The 23,772-nt window shown below is 38.6% G+C and overlaps 2 protein-coding genes across 3 annotated transcripts in view; both read left to right on the top strand.

Moving 5' to 3' along the window:
• The first annotated feature begins 10,504 nt into the window (after positions 1-10,504).
• LOC21396008 (1-aminocyclopropane-1-carboxylate oxidase homolog 1) lies at positions 10,505-13,636 on the top strand. The gene is made up of 3 exons (XM_024163674.1): positions 10,505-11,046; positions 12,601-12,922; positions 13,306-13,636. Exons 1-3 carry the CDS (start codon positions 10,505-10,507, stop codon positions 13,564-13,566), a joined length of 1,125 nt encoding a protein of 374 aa, XP_024019442.1. The 3' UTR covers positions 13,567-13,636.
• A 2,448-nt stretch (positions 13,637-16,084) lies between these two features.
• LOC21396009 (1-aminocyclopropane-1-carboxylate oxidase homolog 1) overlaps positions 16,085-23,772 on the top strand; it is a 13,089-nt gene continuing 5,401 nt past the window's right edge. The window contains exons 1-2 of one of the 2 annotated variants that reach the window (XM_010095116.2): positions 16,085-16,679; positions 17,409-17,730. In XM_010095116.2, coding sequence (XP_010093418.2) covers positions 16,153-16,679; positions 17,409-17,730 — 849 coding nt within the window. In that variant the 5' untranslated portion in view covers positions 16,085-16,152. The remainder of the gene's footprint in view (positions 16,680-17,408; positions 17,731-23,772) is intronic. The other variant, XM_024163670.1, reaches the window with a different exon arrangement.

Consider the following 23,772-nt stretch of genomic DNA (forward strand, 5'->3'; position numbering starts at 1 on the left):
TTACAGGCTGAATGGTGTGAAATTGACCGCACCAATGGACTCAGAAGGGTCAAGTTATATGGGGTAGGATCCAAGTCCGCCGCGGAAAAACTCTCCGGGAGCCGCCGCCGCCGTACGCCGCCGCCGCCATATTCCGGCGAGGTGTCGTTTCTCAGGCTATCGACATCCGTTTGATGATCCGTGACCATATCCCGACTCGTTTCGACGTGCTGAACGAAATGGTGACATCCGTTTAACCAAATTCAATTCTGATAAGAATGGTCTAGTACTGATTGCACGCGGATCGAGGTGGTTCAGACTAAACATGTGAAGATCAGAATCGAGTGTTTAAAGCTACGATGTTCCTCAAGGATCATTCATAGTACTTGCAGCTTTTCCCCAAATTAGTTTTGAGGAATACGCAGGAGGACACGACAAGCGAGATACTATCAAAACTGCTTAGCTCGGAATCCAGGCAAGTACAAACCTTGCTTACAGTTTAATTAAGATAGTCATATAAAGCGTATGATTTTCACGAAATACGTTAATTATGAGATTCGTGAATTAGGTTTATGTTTATGTTAAACGTCATATATAGTTTTTCAATAAAACTTAACGGTTTTCAAATAAGCATGTAAGCGAAAATCGTAAAGAAACGATACGCTAGACGCTTAATTTTACGACGGTAAATATGGACCTCAACACTATTATGAGCCCGTAAAGTGAGGTAAAGTAAAGTTTACTAAAAGTGTATTATGGATGATAATTTGATTTATTATTAAAACTAATTAATTAAATTATCTAAGACTTAGAATATTGTTAAGGAAGTTAATTAATTACTAAGATTAATTAACTAACTTATGTATACTTAGTATATGAATAAAATGGTTAATTAATTACCAAAATTAGTTAACTAAATTATTAGACTTATTATAAGGATAAGATAATTAATGAATTATCAATTTAGCACAAATTTGTAATGGCAATTAAGGAAAATAAGATTTTGAGGATTTAATAAATTGATTCTTATAGTAAATTATCCTTCAATAAAGGAAAGGAATACATACCTTAAGTAAAGGGTTAGATTTCCTTCATAAGTTGCTAAAATAGAATAGCAAATGACAGATAATTTCACACTCTCAATGGGTGTTCATTTTCAGAAGTAAGCAAGTAAGAGAATAGGCTGTTTGGCGAAGAGTGGATTCCAGCTCTGTAAATCAGGTAAGTAGGAATCTCGCCTACAGTATGAATAGATTTTTAAAGAAAAAGTTACACATGTTATATATGCATGTTTATGCTTTAAGTATTGTATGCGATGATATGTTATGCTGCATACACATAAACAGCGCACATGAATTATATGTGTTTGAGTTAATTTAATATTATGTATACTATGTTAGATCATACTGCATACACTTAAGCAGTGCACACGAAGTATATGTGTTTAAGTACATTCCATGTTATAGTATGCTATGCTATGTCATATTGCATACACTTTAATAAGTCAAGAGGAACTTATAAGAATAATTATCAGTTGAGTGCCGTACCAGCCTCCACAAGGGAGGTATGCTCCACAAGGGAGAAACAGAAAATAACAATAATGTTCTCCGACTCAAGGGAGGCATTCCAGTTATAATCACGGTGTCGTGGGGGACCTTGCAAACCCTCACGTTCCGATGATTGCGCGCAAGTGGTACGCGAGCACTCGGGCCCATCAGTAAGAAATATAAGATAAGATAATAAGAATATGGTAAGACATCATAATTAAGCATAATCAGCTCATGCATATTTATTCATGTGTACTTACAGTTATTTTGTGAGATATAGTTCCTACTTGTTGAGCGAAAGCTCAATCAGATATGTTCATGCTGTAGGTAAGAAACCTATCAGCAATTCTTGAAGGGCAATGGCAAGCGGCGGACGAATGGTGGAGATGGGAATGGATACCGCTCACGCAGTTATCTTCCGCAGTAAGTTTAAGAAAAATCATGTATATGTATATATGATTTAAAGGTTTCAAGCATGTATGTTTAAAAAGTATAGGTACATATGTATGTTAAAGAAACCGAGGTTGTAGCTAACAACCCTCGTTTTGAGTATTTAAGTTTTAGAACGTTGCAACAGAGCATGCAACAAATAAATAAATTTTAAACATGACGATTTAAATGATTGATTTTAAAAGGGCTTTAAGATGTACTTGAATTTAAGATTTCTCACGAAATCCGTTTTAAAGTCAAAATTAAATGGCCCGATTGAATTGGCTAGTTTTAGAAAGACTTTTAAAGAGCATTTGAAATAAGAGTTCAAATGCTGCTCTGTTTGAAAGATATTTTTAGAACGTTTTATCTTAACTGAAATTAAGAAAAGCTTTAAGAAATTTAGTGATTCACTTATTTGAAATTATTGTTACAAATTATGAAAGTATTCTTTCTTATATTAAAAAAAAAAAATGTTCCGCAAATTTTAAGAAACCCCAGTAAGTACAAGTTAAAGTTTAAGTTACAGTGGCGGCCTCATAGGAGGGTCGTCACAGGGTAGGTGAGACGTCATTTTGCAGTACGTCTCCATTCATTGGCAGCAAACTCTCATCAGAGCATGTCGGAGGAGGGCCCTACAGGTGGCTCAAGAACTTTTCTCGCAATGTTGTTGAGGGCTAGCTAGAGCTCCTCTTCGAATTTAAGGTGTCTCGTAAGGGGCGATGTTTGCATGGAAGTTCCTTCTTCTTCTAGGCTAGCCTGCAGGCCAAGGCCAAGCTGGTCAAATAATGACTTGAACTTTGGGCTTCGATGGAGCACGTGAACCACTGATGTTGTCAAAACATTGATCATCTCTGATCTTCCTCACTGGGATGGAAAATTATGGCAACAGATTCACGATCTGGGGTGCCATCTCTGGATGACTTATCGGTTGATGGAGCCAGACTGTCTGTCAAAGCGGAAGGTGCTTCGAAGAGATAATACCCCGGTTCTGGGAACATGCCCATGACTTCATCAGTGACAAGAAAATCATCATCTTCATAAAGGTGACTGGGGAAATACCAATTAGGAATTTCGACTGGATAAGATTTCTCAATGATCATGTGCATAGAAACAGTTTGCTTTGAAGCAGCAAGTTGCTGAAGGGACGAACCTGGAGTGCACAACTCTAAAGACATGTTCAGAGGGGATTCTCTGTCAGGCGACACCTTTGGAGAGGAACTTATGACTATCACCTTCAGTCTTGGTTTAGGGTAGGTGAGACGTCACTTTGCAACAAGTCTCCCTTCTTTGGTAGCCAACTCCCATCGGAGCATGTCGACGGAAGGCCCTGCAGGTGGCTCATGAACTTTTCTCACAATGTTGTTGAGGGCTAGCTGGAGCTCCTCTTCGGATTCAAGCTCTCTTAACGGGCGGCATTTGCATGGAAGTTCCTTATTCCTCTAGATTATCTTCCCATCTTGTCAGAGGCAACATGGGCATACTAGAGTGAGGTGGTGGGTGTAGGTCCTGAAAAAACCTTTTCACAATTGTTGGAGGGTCCCAAATTTCTTCTAGAGGCTTTGGATCATTAGGCCACGCTCGAATCTCCCCGTCGAAGTCACCGCCTTACACCTCGTCGAATCAATTGGAAATCATGGCACAAGATTCTTTCCTTTGTGACGAGGAAGAGGATCGAAGTCGATGCTTTGAATTTTTTTCGGAAAGCAAAAGCGTGCCTTCTTTAATTTTTGCATGGAGAATCCTCCAAATAGAGTTGCACATCGACGTGGGGTGACTCACGTACTAATGATAGAGGCAATACCTTAGGTGCTTCTTGTCAAATTCGGAAGGTGGCTTTCTTGGCATAAAAGGGAGGATTACTTCATCACAGAGCAATTGTTCCAGCACAACATGCAACTCTTTGTTGGAGTAAGGCAACGGAGGCAATAAAGCCTTCGACGATGGAGCAGACTGCTTCTTTGACGGAGGAGGTCTAGCGGGCCTGTCGAAGACAGTAAGAGTTTACGGAGCAGAAGCTTTCATTTCCCTCCAACTCCGTTGAGAATCAGAAACTCAGACGGACAGAACAGTCCTTCGAGTAGACTCAAAGAGGCGAGAGAATTGGCAAATGCCTATGAATGGACGGGATACTCCAGAATAATGTTATTGATGTAAATATCAACAAGAGCTGCTTCATCATTCTCATCGTAGGAATCAAGCGCATGGTCACGAAATCTCTGAACAAAATCCAAGAGATCTTTTCCACGCCTCTGACGAGTATTGCTTAGTTGGATGATGGAAACTTTCTCTTCATTTTGGAAGTATTTCCTGCAAAAGTTAGTGACCATTTCTTCCCAAGTTCTGAAATACTCGGGAGCTAAAGTGGTGTACCATGCATGCGCTCTATTCGCGAGAGAGTTAGAGAATTCTCGGAGGCGAAAGTCGCGATCTCTGACATACTTACCAAGCGTGTCGAGGAAGTGGCTGATGTGCTCCTGCGGGTTGCCTTTGTGGCCATCGAAGAACATGAAGGATGGAGACTCATACCCCATAGGGTATGGCTTTTAGTACAACTCTTGAGGATAAGGAGGCTAAGGTAAATATTTGGCATACTCCAGAGTGATTCCATAAGCGTGTTGCTCCAAAATAGTGAGGACATCGTCACAGGTGAGAGGTTTGTCGGAGGCTTGCTCTGAAGGCTTAGGTGTTCCGGAGCAGAAGCCTTCTGTGGAGTCATATCATTAGCAGGCTCCATAGCAGGTTTAGGCTCAAAATGCTCTCAGAGTGAGTTTACTCTGGAGAATAGCTCATTGTGAGACTCTTCGAGGACTCGGAGCATGGCCACAATATTCGGGATTGTAGGTTGTTTCTCGTCCTCTTAGTGAGCACCATTGGTGTCATGTCGAAAGGTAGATTCCTTCATCTCTTGCAAGGTTCTGCCAAGGTGGATTCTCTTGGACTGAGTTGGCATGATTTGCGGGCTAAGATCCCCAGTGGAGTCACCTTAATGTCGGGGTTCGGTAGATCCGGAAGGTATGACGTGGTGGGGGTGTGCACGTGTAAGTATTTAACTCGTTGTTGGTGGTTTATACGTGGCCACAAAACTTAACGGGCCTTCAAAGTAGATGACGACAGTAGGACCTCCGACGATGGTATGCACATGTAAGTATTTTGTTGATTTATTGTCAAAATCACGAAATTCTACTGCAAAAATGTTAGAAAATTGAAAAAAATATATATTGAAGAACTTCCCGAATGAAGAATGGTGGGAAGAATGATCGCATAGTTAATGGAAGAGGTGACTCGAGTGGTGTATAAGGCTTTTGGATGGAGAAAGGCTACAAAAGCAGTTTGCGTTTGGAGGCTTTGAGTATGCAGCTTTGTTGGTGGATGGGGCGCTGGTGGAGAAACGTGATATGGAGGAGTCTGATGACAGAGCTCCGTAAGCAAATGCAAGTTGTGTCGAGAGTGTGGGGATCATTTGGAGCGCTCTCTCTGACAGTAGACGAGAGTGACTCTGAGGTTTGGAGGTTGAATACATTTTAGAAAGTATGAAGATAACCCTCAGAATACTCTTAGGCAGTGTTGGAAGATGATTGAAAAGTGTTCTTGAGGAGTTTCTAAGCAGGTCAACACTTAAAAACTATGAGGTTCCTCAAGAACTTGAAGAAAACTCCAAGTGTTTGTAGCAAAACACTTGAAGAAAGCACTCAAAGGGAGAGTTTCAGCACTCTGATGTGTTTTCTGAAGTGTAGGTGTGTTGGTCTTGTGTTGTTGAAATGAAGAAGACAATGGAGTATTTATAAGTGGAGATGCGAATGCTTGACAACTGTTCTGACGGAGGTTTGAATACTCATTTTCATTTGGAGGAAGGCTATCAGGGGCCTTTCTTAGTTTGACAAAAAGATGGTCCAGAAATGGAATGGAAGATTCTCGAATGGATGAAATGGCGGCTGGCTGACGGAGCATTCTCATTCAGAGGAAAGGTATCAGATAGCTTTTCGATTTTGACAAAGACTCACCAAAGATGGGATGAAAAGTTTATAGAAATTTGCTCCGGCGGCGTTTTGACGAAGTAAGGCACAAGCAATTCCGTTTGGAGTAAAATCCCAGCCACCTTGTCGAAGGAGGATAAATGAAACCTTAGAAGTGGAAATACTTGAAGGCCAAGTTCTAGATTTTAAGCTGACGTGAAGTGACTTCAGACCTGAAATCTCCGAGAGTGTTTAACTCAACCAAGTGCTCCAAAGACTTTCTATTTTTGGGGTCTCATCATGTGTCAAACGTTCATCAGAGATTGTTTGTACGAGAATGACCAAGTAGCCATTATACTTTCTCTGACAATAGATAGCTCTGACACCAAGTTGCACTAAATGTGCACAAGTGCTCCGAATGGACAACCTTATATGGAGAACAGCTGGAAAGCATGCTTGACACAGGGAGTGCTCCGAGAGGCATGTCTAATTGCGAGAAAAGCCTCTGAATGAGTAAAAACTAATGGATTTCTCACGTCTTTGAGTTGGAGAAAATTTTTGAAGGATCATGCTTGGGTTTTGGGCCTTTCAAGGACTGAAATAAAGAATTTTGAGCTTCCAAAGACAAGGTAAGGCTTTCTTGAGTTGAATCCTCCATCACCCATTCATGTTTAATTTGACTAATTTTGAAAAACTCCCCGAGCAGGTGTCAAAGTTGGTCAAATTAAGGACAAATGGGCCTATGTGATCACTCATAGCCCACCAAACCATAACCCACATGATTTCTCCAAGCGTGGCTTGGGTCTACGAAATGAGTCCAATAACGTCGCAGGACGAAAAGAATTAAACCTGGATCCTTAATAGGCTTGGTACGAATTCAGGTATCAAACACCTTTTCACTGCAAGAGCTTGATGAATTTTTACTTTTCTTCTTGGGGGTAAAATGATGAACTTTTACTGGAACATGAATTCTTACTCTGAAGTCTCAACTAAGGGAACATAATGTTTTGGAAGAAGCAATTGAGCTTAATCCAAACCACTTGGACATTCTTTGGGTTGTAGGAAGGAACTAGTATTCATGGGCCATTACTAGCCAGCAGGCCCAGAAGAAGACAACTTTTGGCCCTCACATTTGTAGTTTTTTCATGGGTAAATTAGAAGAAGAGTCATTGACAGTGAATAACTAGAATTTAGAATTATACTCAATCTAATTTATATATCTTTATGATTGTGATTGGAAAACCAAATTAATGGAATTTGAGTATTGATCGTTCCACTTTTGTTTAGAATTTTACCTTTTTTGAGCTTACATACAATAGGTGCAGTGAGAATCAGGGACATTCCTCTATTCATGAAGAGCTCTTTTTTTTTTCCTTTCTTTTTTTACTTTGTATAATTGTACGGACGTTGGAAATTCTACTAGTTCACTCTAGTTGTCTCAGACTAGCTACCAAAATCCTACAAGGAGTTTCACATTCAATTGCAAGATGCCGTATATGTTTCTAGTTTTTGTTTTTTATAATGACTTTATAATTACTTCCAAAATTTGCATGAATTCCCAAACTTGAACTACTAGCAAATTTGCTCTTCTCTTCTTTGTCTGCTTGATTGTTGTTGTTTACATGAGATGTTTATCCATTCAAGAAAAGTTGTCATCTCCATTTAGTTTCAGCCCACAAAAGAACAAACAATAAACGACACAGGCGACCGATATTAAAGGACCATAAAGAAGAAATATGCCATATATCTTTAGACACCTTTCTTTATCCTTGGTGATCATTAATGGTGAAAAACAAAACAAGTAGCCGTGGGGGTTTAATTGTCTTGGCTTTCCTTAGCTTTTCATTGAAAATAACGAATTTAAATCACCTTTTTAATTTTAATATCTTGAATCGTGTCTAATGAATCAAATCGTGTTATATCATTCAATAAATTGAAATATATTTTTAAGTACCTTTTTCATGCTTTGATATTTAAATCTATTAAACGATGTATCATAATTTGATTAGTTAGACATCAATTAATACACCAATGGCTCGTTTAGAAAGTGTATTTGAACCATGATTTGAGTTTTAAGTCAAATTCTTTGTGAGAGAACTATTGACGGAAATTTTATTAATACAAATTCTTTATTAGAAGAAAACACTGTAATAGAATCATGATTTTAATTTTGAGTATATGTATCAAAAATACCCTAAAAGTTGGACAGGTGATTTGAGTCCAACAGTTTTTAAATTTAGAAAAGTCACTTTGGTATCTGTGTTCTTAAAAAAAAACTCACTTTATCATACCTTGTATTTTTTATAATATCAAAATAGTACCTTAATATTTTAAACAATGTCATCCTAGTATCTTGCAAGCGTCTTATAGGACTGAAATGTCTTTTCTAACATGTTTCTCCTTTTTTTTAAGTGGCCTGAAATAAGAGTAAACATTTTCCTTGTGTTCATATATCAATAAATGATATTTTTCAGTTCTTTCCTTAGGTTTAGACCCATTAAATAAACAGAAGAAAATGGTATTAAGAACCTTTCATTTTTACAAAAAAAAAAAAAAAAAAAAAAAAAAAATTTGCTTTCGCTATAAAATTTATAACAGAACACTTTTTTTTTTAAAAAAAAAAAAAAAAAAAAAAAAAAAAAAATCTGCTTTAGCTATCAAAATTATATATATGTATATATTCTAAAACGTGAAGGGTGCCATTTTAATATTATATAAAAAAAATACATGATATCAAAGTGATATATTCGAAACTTCTTATATTGTATGACATTTTCCTAAGCTGATTTTCTTTTCAGGATTCTATCATTTCATTGTTGTTTTAAGATCTCTGTCGTTTTATTATTTCGGTCGTTTTGTGGTACGAATTCTGGTCCCTTGTCTGCTTAAGCTGATGGTTGACGCTTGGTAAATTTTAAAGTTTCAATAGTTCTGTCTTTTTTTTTTTTAAATTAACCTTTTCTATTTTCTGTGATCTCGTTCATTTCACCATTTAAGTTTTCACTTATAGATTTTTACAGTAAAAGCTCTTAAAAAATGTCACATCTAACTTTTTCTGCTACAGTGAAAAGCTCTCAGAATTCAAAAAATATCACATCTTAACTCGAATTGAAAACTCGAATCTACGAAGTGAACGAGGCCTTAGATTCTTTACAATGTTTTTAAAATCCTGTCATTTAATTGTCATTTTTTTTTCATCTTCAGTTCAATCGACCTCGTTCCTATCTCTATCTTTCTTTTGTTGTCATTTAATTAAGCTGACGCCGTTTTTATAATTTCTGCCTGAATTCCCGAATCAACACTTATGGGAACCGTCCATCTACTTTATTATGAAGGAATGGATTTCATCTTATAAATTAATATTCCCGGCTATTTATTTTACTATGCTCCCAATATACCAAGACTTTGACACTATTCACATGTGTCATTACTCAATATGTCAAAGAACATAATATCATAAATAGGAGTTTATTAATTACTAAGAATTAAGATTAATACATATATGATCATCATTGATTAACATTGAATACTCTATTTAATAACGGAATTTATTAGAGATTCATAATTAATCGCGTTCCGGTCCTATGTAATCATATTACATAAAATGCTTTCATTTCAATAATCTCATTATTAACAATCTAGGATAAGATTGTTTCATTCAGAATGTAATGAACCGCATTAGTAATTTTAAATTAAAGATTCTAACTTTAATTTATAATTACGGACAAGTTTAGATTATTTTATTTCAAACATTATCCTCTGCATATAATAATTATATACAATGTTTAAAGTTACATCAAAAAATAATTTAGGGATTTTGATATTTATAAAACATCACATGTATGCAAAATAATATTAAAAAAATTCATCATTTCATTGATAATCAGCAAAATATTTACATCTTATTTGATTTATGGGCATATATCCCAACACTAGTGATGATCTTCATCAGATATCTTTCGTTTAAGCTTAGAGTTGTCGTTTTCTTAAAGTGATGCCAGTTTTATGCTTTCTGCCATCATAGTTTGATCGTTTCTATTAATCTCTGTCGGATATTTTCGTTTGACCTTAACGTTGTCGTCTTCTAAATCTGATGTTAGTTATTTTATGAAGTTGATGTCGTTTCTATTAATCTTATGTTTTTTTTTCTGTTATATACACGTAGTGAATGGAATCTAAGTGGGTTAATGTATTCGGATTCAACTTCAGGTGGCTTTTACTGTAACGTTCGTTTTAAATATTCTTGTAGGTTTTTTTTTAATTTTTTTCCCCTTCTTTTTTAGTGTTGTTCATTTGCCTTAATGTGGTTCCTTTTTTCCATTAATATTAAGTCTATCTTATCTTGTAAATAATGTCATGATCACCATTAAATTTATCCCAGAAAGAACAAACAAGAAAGGACACGCGAAACCGAAACATTGAACCAAAAGGAAAAAAATATTCTATCTTAGACAGCATTTGAGCTATATATAACGTATCTTTATTTCTAGTGAATTGTGAATGACGAAACAAGTAGTTGGGGTTTGATTATCTTTATTAAGAAGGCGGCTTTTTCCTCAGCTCCCATTAGAAACACTCTCTCCTACAAGAAAAATGAGCACAAACTCGGGTGAAGTCATGACTGAAAATCACACCAAGTACGACCGAGAAAGCGAATTGAGGGCGTTCGACGACGCGAAAACTGGCGTAAAAGGACTAGTAGAGGCCGGGGTGTCGAGAATTCCACGAGTTTTCATCCATGATAAGGACAAGCTTGGTGAAATTAAGTTAGCTTCTGGGGACTCTAAGTACTCTATTCCAATCATAAACATTGAAGGCGTCAATAAGAGCGCAACTATTCGAAAGGAAATAGTTGACGAAGTTAGAGAAGCATGTGAGAAATGGGGTTGCTTTCAAGTGATCAACCATGGAATTTCATCAAACACTTTGGATGAAATGATTGAAGGAATAAGAAGATTTCACGAACAAGACCCTGAGATTAGGAAGAAGTTTTACACAAGAGAATACACTGAAAAGTTTTCGTATAACACGAATTTCGACTTCTATCGATCGTCTGCGGCTACCTGGAGGGACACCATTTACTGTTCTATGGCTCCAAATCCTCCTAATCCTGAAGATTTGCCTCAACTTTGCAGGTATTGATCTATTTTTTATTTATTTGTCTTTATTTTCGGGTTTGTTTTGTATTGGCTAAAACCGATAATACGACTAAAAAATTCTTGATCGTGCCATGTGATTGTCGTAGCTCCACTAGTTTGTTATTTATTTAAGAAATGCACCTAAAAACAATAATTGTAACTTTTCTTAATAATCACATGTAGCTTGTGCCCCTTTAATAATAGAGAATTCATACAATACACTCACTAATTATCTTTATTGTACTTCGTATGCTTAGCGTGCTGAATTTGTGTCGTGAATTTTGGAATACATGACGACTAAATTCGATTTTTCATGATACTAAAATAGATAAAAGATTTGGAGAACTAGGAAAGCATGACAGTAATCTATTAGCATCTTTTCACAGAAAGATCTCATAAGACCATCGCTAAATACATTGCCAAATTTTAATAGAGAAAATTGCATAATTTATCTTTAAAAGTGTATAAGTTTAAACTTTTACTCCCAACTCTTGATAAATACCTTTTTGTTAGTGTAATTATTTAACTAAAAAGTTATGAATCAAGAGTAAAGGGTAAAAATCCTGACTCATGCACTTTTAAGGGATATTTGTCAAGATTATCCAAATTAAAATGATAAATCGATCTTTGTCTTGGAAAATCATCTTCTGATCCGGTGTTATTTTTTGTATTAAGTTTTTCATATGTATACAAAAGTTTTACATCAAGTATAATATATATCAAAAAAAAAAAAAATTTGACGTCATAGTTGCTATTGATTTGTGTTGACTTAGGCTTTTTATATATTAAAGACTACAGCATTACTATTTTCAAATTATTTAAAAATACGAAATTTAATTTACAAGTTTAAAAAGTTAATCATGAGTATAACAAAAGGTAAATATATTATTTGAAATGCTATTATATAGCATTACGCATTAAAAATTAAGCTCTGCATATAATATACATCAACTAGCTATATTCACTTTAATTACTTTTCTACCATAACAGAAGGACTATATTCATATATATCTAATTTACATACTACTAAAAAATTAAAATATATATATATGGATAAAAAAGAAAAAAAAATTAAGCTCTTTTGAGTCCTGCTTTTGCCTTTACTTGTTTTCCTACTCAGTACTCACTCATCAACCTTATTACAAGAGCTTTTCAAATTTATATCTTTATTCCATACTTCTTTCTTGCCAATTTATTTATTACTATTGTTTGAGATTCGCAATAGCTATTTTGTTTAAAAAAAATATTAGATAAATTTTAATATAAAGATTCAATCAATAATTTTGCATCTTAAAAGACAAGAAAAGTAAAGTTAAAATAGGTTTAATTGAATTTTTAAATTTTTTAATATGAAAGAAAGGCCCTTTTAAAAATTTTCGCCTTAAAGGCCTCAAATTTGTTGATGCATTAAACTTTTCCTCTTTATCATACATTGTCCCTTATAATTTTTTTTAATAGTAAATATAATATTAGTATTTTACATTGGAGATGATTAATCTCCCTCTTAAAGTAGTTTCATTAATTACATGAACTTAATCAACTTCTTGGCAGAGACATAATGATGGCATACTCGGAGAAAATAAGGAGCCTAGGATTTACTCTGTTGGAATTGTTGTCAGAAGCTCTTGGGCTGAATCCAAACCACTTGGGAGACATGGATTGTGCCAAGGGACAGTTTTTTGCTGGCAATTACTATCCAGCTTGCCCTCAACCAGACTTGACTCTGGGCATCGCCAAACACACTGACAGTGCCTTCATGAACGTGCTTCTACAAGACCAAATTGGTGGACTTCAAGTCCTCCATCAACATCAATGGGTCAATGTGACACCAACCCCAGGATCTCTAATTGTAAACATTGGTGACATGATGCAGGCAAGTTTATTTAAAGACAGGATTAATTTCAATTTTGAATCCCGAACTACGTTTATTAATGTTCCATCCGTGCCCCCTAAACTTTAAAGCATTCTAAATTACACTCTGAATTATACTTCTGGTTCATGTTTGACCCTTTAGTCACAAAATATCATTAAAAGCTCAACCGAAGCAACCGCATGATGTGGGGGTCTCGCGGTCGATTTTATTGAGTTTCAAATACTTTTTGTTGGTCAAACACGGGAGTAATTTGTAATATTTTAATGTTCGGGGTTAAATAGTGAAATTAAGCCTTAAAATAGTAAGGAAAATGTTTGGTGTAAGAAGAAATTTATAATATTGATGGTGATTAATTCATTGTTTTATTTATTTATTATGTGCAGATAATCAGTAATGGCAAGTTCAAAAGTGTGTGTCACAGAGTATTAGCACAAAATGGAGGCCCAAGAATCTCGGTGGCAAGTGTTTTCAGAAATACGGAACATGATCAAGAAAGTGGACCAAGAGTCTATGGACCAATCAAAGAGTTGTTATCAGAAGAATATCCCCCAATCTACAAAGAAACGACTATGCAAGATTATATCTCGTATATATACACAAAAGGACTTGACGGTAAACCTGGACTAGATCAGTTCATGCTCTGAAGTAATTGGTTCTTAATAGCTGAAATGCAGCTTTACATATTGTTTATGTTACTATTTTAAGGAAAAAAAAAAAAAAGGCCTTCTGTTTCACCAATGGTAGTGGTACTAAGTACTTTTATGCGTCAATAAATTCTCTGCGTAGTTAATTTCATGCTGTCTTTTATGTGTCATTATTGTTTTTATATTTCTAGTGTTGCCGATGTGTCATTATAGAGTGCATAAAAAGTGCATGACTTTTTTTAGGGTTTTTTTTTTTTTTTTTTTTTTTTTAAAAAAAAAAAAAAAAAAAAAGGCCTTCTGTTTCACCAATAGTAGTGGTACTAAGTACTTTTATGCGTCAATAAATTCTCTGCGTAGTTAATTTCATGCTGTCTTTTATGTGTCATTATTGTTTTTATATTTCTAGTGTTGCCGATGTGTCATTATAGAGTGCATAAAAAGTGCATGACTTTTATTAGGGTTTTTTTTTTTTTTTTTTTTTTGTCTTGAAAATGTGTGTTTTTCTTCTTTCTTCATGTAGTTATTGTGGTTATTAGACTTTTTAGTGTGTTAATTTGATTTTTCAATTTTTTTCCTTCAACCGATTACGCCTTAAACTTTGATTTTAATACTTGAGATTAAAATTGACAAAGAAATTTTGAAATTTGATATAGACAACAATGTCCCAATAATAACATAATTTTTTACGTAAATATTACTGACTATTTTTTTAGAGACCTTCTCCGGTACGTCAACGTATCGGCAGTTCAAGTTTTCTATTCGTTAAATCTGCATAAATTCAGTTCAAGTTTTCTGTTTGTTAAATCTGCATAAAATCACGTAAAAGTAAAAAAAAAAAGGTACACATATGCAAATATTAGAAAAATCAGACCTACCGATACGCTAAACATATCAAAGAATCTCCCATTTTTTTAACATTTCAAAGGCCAAAAGCATACAATCACCATCAGAATTCTTCAAGTTGCATGTTTTTTTATTTTTTGTTTCTTTTTAGGAAACTTTTAATTGTACTTTGTTTAACTTGTGAGTACGGGTACTTCTGTGTTGTACATTGTAAGGTTTTAACATAAAAATTTTTATGGCTCGTTTCATAAGTCGGTTTAAATTTATGTGGTTTGAACCTTTTGAGTTTGAACCATGTATTACGTTATGTGGGGTTTGAAAGTTTGTTTTTATGTGTGTAAAAAACGGAGTTAGAACCATATGGGTTCAAATAGGCAAAACTCAAGGGGGAGGTGAGTTCTCATTTTTAGGGTTGAGAGAGGTTTAAATGTCCCATTAGGATTTCAATCTAAATATGTTTTTAGGGCCCGTTTAGTTCGCTGATTCGAGTTTTTAATTCGAATTTAGATGCGACTTTATGTGAAAACTTTTTATTGTAATAAAAAAGTTAGATGTAACTGTTTCTGAGAGCTTTTTGCTGTAGCAAAACTCGAATCGGTGAAATAAACAGGGCATTAGAGTCTCATGATAAAGGTTCTATTGAACCCATTGGTTCAAACCTGTAGAGCCTCCTTACCAAGTGAGCCCATAAATCTGAGCGTTTCAAAATTAGGAGTTTTCCGGTATGACAAAAAAATAAACTACCAATAATTTTCTATTTTCAATTGTTAAATCTGTATCAAAAACTGTGTAAATTTTTTCAATTTAGTGTGATTTTAACTAAATTTAAAGATCATAAACTGGCCTACTAGAAAAAGTCATTAAAAATTAAGAGCCCGTTTGGTTCATGGATTAGAACCATTTTCGATTTATGTGTGTTTTTTGTGAGAAAAAATATTGTAGTGAATCATGAACCATAATTCGAATCAGAGAACAAATCCTCTAACTAAATGGGCATCTTGCTAAACAGCTATGCAGAGATGCGGTTCCGCACACACATGAGGTGGGGCCACACAAGGCCATAAAGCCCACTCCATGAGTCTGCGGAGCCATTTAGCTTTTTTCAAAAATTAATCTAACATTAAGAACAAGGGGTCTTTTTTGGTAGTCCGACTTATTAGTAGGGATAATTTTTAATTGTTAAATTTAGTCAAAATTATATCAGATTGAAAAAATATGCAAAACAGATAGTTTCTGATAGAAATCTAATAGCTAAAAAGTATAAAACTATTGGTAGTTTATTTTTTCTAGAGATCTTTTTTGGTAGTCTGACTTATTAGTATGGATAATTTTTAACTATTGAATTTGGTCAAAATCACATCGGATTAAAAAAGTATGCAAAACAGACAGTTTTTGATAAAAATCTAACAGCTAAAAAGTATAAAACTACTGGTAGTTTATTTTTTCTAATCATATTAGAGAGACTCTTAAACTTTTTTAATTTAAGCTGAGAAGTGACTTTACGTTAAAAAAATATTATAGCATAAAAATTGAGTTTGAATTTAAAAAAAAAAAAAAAAAATACATGTAACAAATATTCTGTGTGCGAAATCAAACTTCTTTGCCAAACGTGTCAACTACACCTTTCATCGTTTCGACCACATGATTTTTGACCTCAATCATAAGTCTTCTCTAACTTTCATTAATTTCATCGACTCACTCTGACTCACAGTCCCACACTGAACAAACAGACAAACAAAAAAAATGGTGGGCTCTACAGAATTCCTCACCGGAGATTCCATTCCCACGAACGTCAACGATCGTCTCCACCAGCTTAAAACCTTCGACGAATCGAAATCCGGCGTCAAAGGCCTCGTCGACGCCGGCGTCACCCGACTCCCTCCCATCTTCATCCGACCGCCGGAGGAGCTCGCCGCCGAGAACTCCGAGCGCAACGAAACCCCTTTCTCCATTCCGGTTGTCGACCTCGGCGACCTCCCCGGCGCCGTCGATGCGGTCCGGCGAGCGGCGGAGGAGGTGGGGTTCTTCCAGGTGGTGAACCACGGCATTCCCGGGGGAGTTCTCGAGGCGATGCTGGTGGCGGCGCGTGGGTTTCACGAGCTGCCGATGGAGATGAAGAGAGAGTATTACAGTAGAGAGATGGGGAGAAAAGTGAAGTACATGAGTAACTTCGATTTGTACAAGTCTAAGGCTGCTAATTGGAGGGACACTTTGTTTTGTGTTATGGGTCCTGAGTCTTTTGACCCTCAAGAACTGCCTCTTGTTTGCAGGTATTGATTATTTGGTGGTTTGAAACTTGAATTTTCTGTTGCAAGATTGAAACTTCTTTTCATTGTTTGATAAGATATTTTAGCCCTTTTGGTTTTGTAACATGTATTTGAAAAGTTGGAATGGTTATCTTGGATTGGAATTTGCCTTTGGAACTAAAATTATTGAGTACTTCTCAAAACTTGTATCATATTTTTTCTTTTGTGGAGTTTCGAGTTTATGGATTGGTTAAATATTCACTCTTTCTTGTTTTTTTTTTTTTTTTTTTTTTTTTTTTTTTTTTTTTTTTTATTTTTATCGATATATTAATTAGCATGATTAGTCCTGAATTGTTGTTAATTGATATTCGATTTTTGGGCTTGATACTTTCTTTGTAATCTTGGTCAATACAGTGTTAACGCTTTAAAAAAGACCCAAATGATTTCAGTAATTTTCATAGCGATTTTCGCTTCTGAGTAGGAAGCTATTTTTGTAGAATGCTGATATTTGCACAACAAACAGGAGAGGGAAACAATGTCAGTGAAAATTTTGCAATATAGGATGAGGAAAAAGAAAAAGAGATTCTGTTCATTTGATTGAGAATCTCATTTTGTAACCTGATATGAAGACCAGAGCAATCTAGATATAACACATTCGCTCCTCGTTGGGAGTTTGTGCAAAGACATTTTTAAACAGTTATTTCTTTTATTTCTCATCATAGCTAATCCGCTTTCTTGATACATATCTTTTAGAGATATAACCATGGAGTACTCTGATAAAGTTCACAAATTAGGCACCACTCTCTTCCAACTGCTATCGCAGGTGCTGGAACTGAAACCCGACCACCTCATAGGAATGGATTGCGCAAAGGGTCATGTTGTTCTGAGTCACTACTATCCGCCGTGCCCCGAGCCTCAACTGACTATGGGAACTACCAAACACTCTGACCCTGATTTTCTGACCATCCTACTCCAAGACCATGTTGGCGGACTCCAAGTTCTGTGGCAAAACCGGTGGATAGACGTGCCTCCTGTCCCCGGGGCTCTTGTAGTGAACATTGGAGATCTGTTGCAGGCAAGCCCTTTGTTGTAATAGAGTTTCTTCATTTCACTGCTCATTTTTGGATATGCATCTATGCACTGTACCACATATCGTGTATATCAGTATTTAGCAACCCAAAATTAACTTGTTCTAGCATTTCTTTAATTGATGCCCTCTCATATAAATCAATGTTATAGCACAACTGAATGGTCTTAATTTTTAATTACAGATCATAAAACTTAGATCAAGAGATTTAGAAATAGCTATTATTGTTGTAAAAGCCCCTTAGAAATTCCCAGAACAATTCCACACACACAACAGATCAAAGAGAAAACGAAATTGAAAGAATCCCTCAACAAAGCTTTTATTCTCATTAATGGAAATCAAGAACGCATAACCTCTAGAGCTTCTCTCTCCTCTAGAGTTTCTGTCTCTATGTTCTCTCTTACACCGACCTCTCTCTAGAAAAAGAAAACAGTACAAGCTTACTATATATTACAGATTTAGTTTTAACGGATTAATAAAACTCTAATCCTATTGGTTGATTCCAAAACTAATCTGTTTGTAGTATTATTCCTATATACTACAGTACACAGTAATCATGTAGAGCTGCCCACGTGTTTGCCCATGTATCTTCACTTCTTTTCCTTCCTCTGTTGAGCTGTTAAAATCCTAGCCAATTTTACAACATATCTCCACCTTGGCTTGATTTTAACTTGTCTTCTTCCAGTCTGCTACTCGAAGCAACTTTAAGCGATTCTCAAATTTGGAACCTGGCAATGGCTTAGTAAGCATGTCAGCTGGATTTTCCTCTGTTGCCACTTTCACCAAATTCACCTCACCCTTTTTAATTACTTCTCTGACAAAGTAAAGTCTTGCATCAATGTGTTTTGTCCTTTCATGATAGACCTGATTTTTAGCTAAGTGGATCCCACTTTGACTATCAAAAGACCTTTGCAACTGTTCTGCCTAATCCCAGACTCTTAACCATCCCTTGCATCCAAATAGCCTCCTTTACAGCTTCTATAACAGCTATAAATTCAGCCTCCGTTGTTGAAAGAGACACTACACGTTGAAGATTAGCTTTCCAGCTTACAGTATTACCACAAAACTCAAAGATATATCCAGTTTGAGACCTCCTAGTATCTAAACAACCAGCATAGCCTGAATCAACAAAACCTGTCACCAAACTGTTGCCTTTGTCCTGTCTCTGATACAGCAAACCTTTCCCTGCTGGCCCTTTAAGATATCTGAAGATCCATTTGACTGCTTCCCAGTGTGACCTCCTTGGTTTCCCATATACCTACAGACAACGCTTACTGAATAGGCCAGATCTGGACGTGTACAGATCATGGCATACATTAAGCTCCCCACAGCATTGGTATAAGGTATCCTCAGCATATATCTAGCCTCCTCTTTAGAAGTTGGTGCATCTTTTAGTGAAAGTTTGAAATGTTGCCCTAATGGTGTCAAAACAGGCTTTGACTGATCCATATTGAATCTTTTTAACACTTTCTCAATGTAACTATGTTGAGACACAAAAAGTGTTCCCTCTGACTCGTCTCTTATGATCTGCATGCCTAAAATCTTACTTGTAGGCCCCATCTCCTTCATTTCAAACTCACCTTTAAGTTGTTCCTTGACCAGCTTGATTTCTTCAAAGTCTTTATGTTAGGACTCCCTTCGTTCTAGTCACCCTAGAGCAATTAAACTAAGAAGTATAGCAAGAATTCTGAAAATTAACCAGGAAAATGGCCTGGATCCTTTTATTGAATCACAGTGGAAAACAAGAACAGGGAAACCAAATACAACGCTGGAAATAAAAGATGGAGGAGAGTTCGAGGACTCCTCCAAACCTCCACAGACTCAATCTTCTACTTAATTCTCAATACCTTTTCCTCTGTACCCGAGGACTATTTATTCCCATCTCCTCTAACTGACTTCTTCCCCATATCCTACCCTGGCACACAGCCCCATAACCCATAACTGTATCCTAACAACACGCCCCTTACCCTTGCCCTGACTCAGTGTTAATTAAATTCCCCTCCTGCCCCTGTACATTCTTACTCCTTCTGGCATACACAAACTAGAGGACTGGAGGTCTAACATTACTCCCCTTCTCCAGTTCGACCTTGTCCCCAAGGTCGAAGTCCGGAAACTGTTCAGCAACGATTACTAATGGCTCCCAGGTCGCATCTGCCTGCGGCAACCCCTTCCATTGCACCAGCACCTCTTGTACCCGGTGCCCCCCGACAACAACGGAGCGATAATCCAAAATCGAGGCCGGTTGGACTAGGAGCTCCAGCTCATCAGTCAACTGTTCCGGTAGTGCCAAACCATTGTAATGTTGTCCCTTAAAAGCTTTGAGCTGAGACACGTGGAAGACCGGGTGAATTTTGGAGCTGTCCGGCAATTTAAGGTGGTATGCGACTGGTCCGATCTTAGCCAAAACGGTGAAAGGCCCATTAAAACGGGGGCTAAGTTTTTCATTGACCTTTCTAGCCATGGACTTCATCAAATAGGGCCACAGCTTAAGTAAAACCAAGTCTCCAAGGGTGAAATTGATCTCTCGACGTTGTTGATCGGCAAAATGCTTCATGTGTTGCTGTGCTAAGAGTAGGTGCTCCTTGAGGGTGTCCAGCATGTGATTGCACTGCTGGAGCTGAACACCAACCTCATTGACGGCCGTTGAACCTTCGGGAAAACGATACAGGGGGGGGAGGATTGCGGCCATACACTACTTGGAAAGGAGAGTATTTGGTGGAAGCGTTATACGTTGTATTGAACCAATACTCTGCCCAAGGTAAAAAAGATAGCCACTGCCGCGGTTTGTCGCAGGCGAAACATCGAAGATACGTTTCCAAACAGCAATTTGTAACTTCCGTCTGGCCATCCGTATGGGGATGATAGGCCATGCTCGGGTGTAGCCGTGTGCCCTGTAGCCTGAACATCTCACGCCAGAAATGACTTATAAAGGTGGAGTCACGGTCACTAACGATGGAACGGGGAAACCCATGTAATCGAACGATCTCGCGAAAAAACAAGGCAGCCACCTGGATGGCCGTGTAGGGGTGCGCCAACGGAAAAAAAAATGTGCATATTTGGATAGGCGATCGACGACAACTAAAATGGTATCCATCCCCCGTGACTTTGGAAGGCCGCCGATAAAGTCCATAGAAACATCTTCCCAAATTCGAGCTGGGATAGGCAGCGGCTGTAACAACCCTGCCGGCGACAACGCTTCCGTCTTCGAGTGTTGGCACGTCTCACACTTGTCCACATAATCCTTTATGGCCTTCTTCATTCCTTTCCAAAAGAAAACGGCTGCTATCCGTTTGTATGTCCGCAGGAACCCTGAGTGCCCTCCAACCACCGAGTCGTGGAAATAATGCAGCACCCGAGTGATCCAGTCCGACGATGGAGGCAGAACGACGCGATCCCGGAAGTAGAGCAAACCCTGGTGAATCCCATATCCCTCGCGCAGGGGCTGATCATGCTGCACGGCAGAAATAAGCAGGGCACAATCCTAGTCTGCCTGCTGCTCTTTTTTAAGGCCCTCGATGTCAAAATGATGGGGAATAGACAAGGCCGCAAGGGAGACGTCTGCTGCGGTTCCTCGCCGGGATAAGGCATCGGCGGCCTTGTTTGCTGCACCCCTTTTATATTGTACTTCAAAGTCATATCCAAGCAGTTTGGCCACCAAGCATAACTACTCTGGGGGAAGAACTCGCTGGTCAAGGAGAAACCACAGACTCCGTTGGTCTGAACGCACGACAAAGTGTCACCCCAAGAGGTAATGTCTCCACTTCTGCACAGCGAGCACGATGGCCAGGAGCTCGCGCTCATATACTGAGGTCAGCCGGGTCGAGGCTGACAGCACCTTACTAAAGTAAGCAAGGGGTCGGCCTTCCTGCATTAAGACGGCTCCCACCCCCATTCCGGAGGCATCCGTCTCCACCACAAACAGTTTAGTAAAGTCCGGCATGACCAAAACGGGGAGTTCCGTCATTGTTGTCTTCAATTGAACGAAGGCTGCGTCCTCCAAGTCGGTCCAAAGGAAAGCCCATTTTTTAAGCAGATTGGTGAGGGGACGGGCAAGGGTACCGTAACCCCTCACAAACCACCTATAGTAGCCCGTGAGCCCTAAAAATGCACGAAGTTCCCTAACGTTCCGAGGAGTAGGCCACGAGAGCATGGCCTCGACCTTGGATGGGTTGGCGGACACACCCTCAGCGGAGATGACATGGCCAAGGTATTCCACCTTCTGCTGGCCGAAAATGCATTTCTTGTAGTTGGCAAATAAGGATTCCTGCTTGCCCGCAATGCTCCTCCCAAGACCTGCTGTAAACCAGTATGTCATAAAAAAAAACCAATACAAACTTCCGGAGATAAGGGCGAAATACCGAATTCATTAACGATTGAAATGTGGCCGGCGCATTAGTGAGGCCAAAGGGCATAACGAGAAACTCGTAATGCCCCTCGTGAGTGCGGAACGCCGTCTTTTCCACGTCGCCTTCCCGCACACGTATCTGGTGGTATCCTGCCTTCAAATCCAATTTGGAAAAGACCATGGCTCTATGTAGCTCATCCAGCAGCTCGTCGATGATCGGAATTAGAAATTTATCCGGTACCGTGAGCTGGTTCAAGGCTCGGTAGTCAATGCAGAATCACCAACTGCCGTCTTTTTTCTTAACCAAAAGTACCGGGCTGGCATAGGGGCTACTGCTAGGCCTTATGATGCCTGAAGCCAGCATGTCCGAGACCAATTTTTCTATATCCCCCTTTTGTATCTGCGGGTACCGGTAAGGCCGAACATTGGGAGGAGTCGCTCCATCTCGCAGGATTATCCAATGGTCCCTTACTCGACGCGGTGGTAGCCCTTTTGGAGTATCAAAGACGTGGCGGAATTCCTGGATAAGGCCATCAAATTCCGGCGGCAAGTTGTGTGCTTCCATGTCCTGCCCTTCCTCCCCTACTGAGTTTAATTCCAGGAGCACCCCCACCTCCCGTGCCTAACAAAAACGAGTCAAAGAACGAAAGCTTACCGGTGAGTAGCTGAGGGATGGATCCCCAGTCCATTGGACCCAACTGCCCTCCTGCTGGAACTTCATGGTGAAGTTTGCCCAATCCGCCCGTACTTCACCTAAAGTGCGTAGCCACGTGATACCCAAAACGACCTCCGCGCTGCCCAATTCAAACGGAAAAAAATCCTCGACAACCCAGTGCCCTTGTATGAGCAACCGAACTCCTCGGCACACCCTGCTCTGGTGAAAACTCATGCCGCCACCTGAATTTTGTGTCGTACAGTTAAATCCGTTGGTAGGCTCAGTGTACGCACCAGTTCTGCAGAAATTAAGCTGTGGGATGCCCCACTATCAATCAACACGATGACTTCCCAGTCGCCGATGGTTCCTCGCAGCTTCATGGTCTTTGCGGACGCAAATCCCCGAAGGGAATTAAGTGATAAATCAACGTTACCTTCAATAATCTCCTCCTGGAGTTGGCGGAGTTTGCAGCGGTGTCCCGGGCTAAACTTTTCATCGCACCTGAAGCAAAGTCCACGTGCCCGTTTCTGTTGTATTTCCTCGTAAGAGAGCCTTCGGAAGGATGAGCCGCTGGTAGCCATCATACCCACCGTCCCTCCAGAAGCATCTCGGTGTCACGGAGCCGTGGGGGGGTCGCACGGCGTTTGGGATCGAAGGGAGCCCTCTGGAATGTCCGATAAGCTAGGGCTATTATTATAAGCCGGTTAACTCCAAAATTCTACCCGGGTGCTCCGACCCGCCCGACCCTTCCGTACCTGGTGCACTGCCTCCAGCCTGTCTTCCACTTTTTGGGCCAAGTCCATAGTTTCAGGCAGCCCAATAGGCCTGTGCATTTTCACTTCTGCCCGAATGTCTTCTCTCAGGCCATTGAGGAAAGCACTTCTATAAACCTTCTCAGGGATATCGCTTAACGTCGCCGCCAAGGCCTCAAACCGTTCCCGATACTCTGCCACCGTTCCCCCTTGTCGGAGTGCCATCAACCTCTCGGTGGGATCACTTTCCCGTGACAGGCTGAAACGCTGCAAGGTGG

The sequence above is a fragment of the Morus notabilis genome, unplaced genomic scaffold, assembly GCF_000414095.1.
Source record: "Morus notabilis unplaced genomic scaffold, ASM41409v2 Scaffold147, whole genome shotgun sequence".
Lineage (NCBI taxonomy): Eukaryota > Viridiplantae > Streptophyta > Magnoliopsida > Rosales > Moraceae > Morus > Morus notabilis.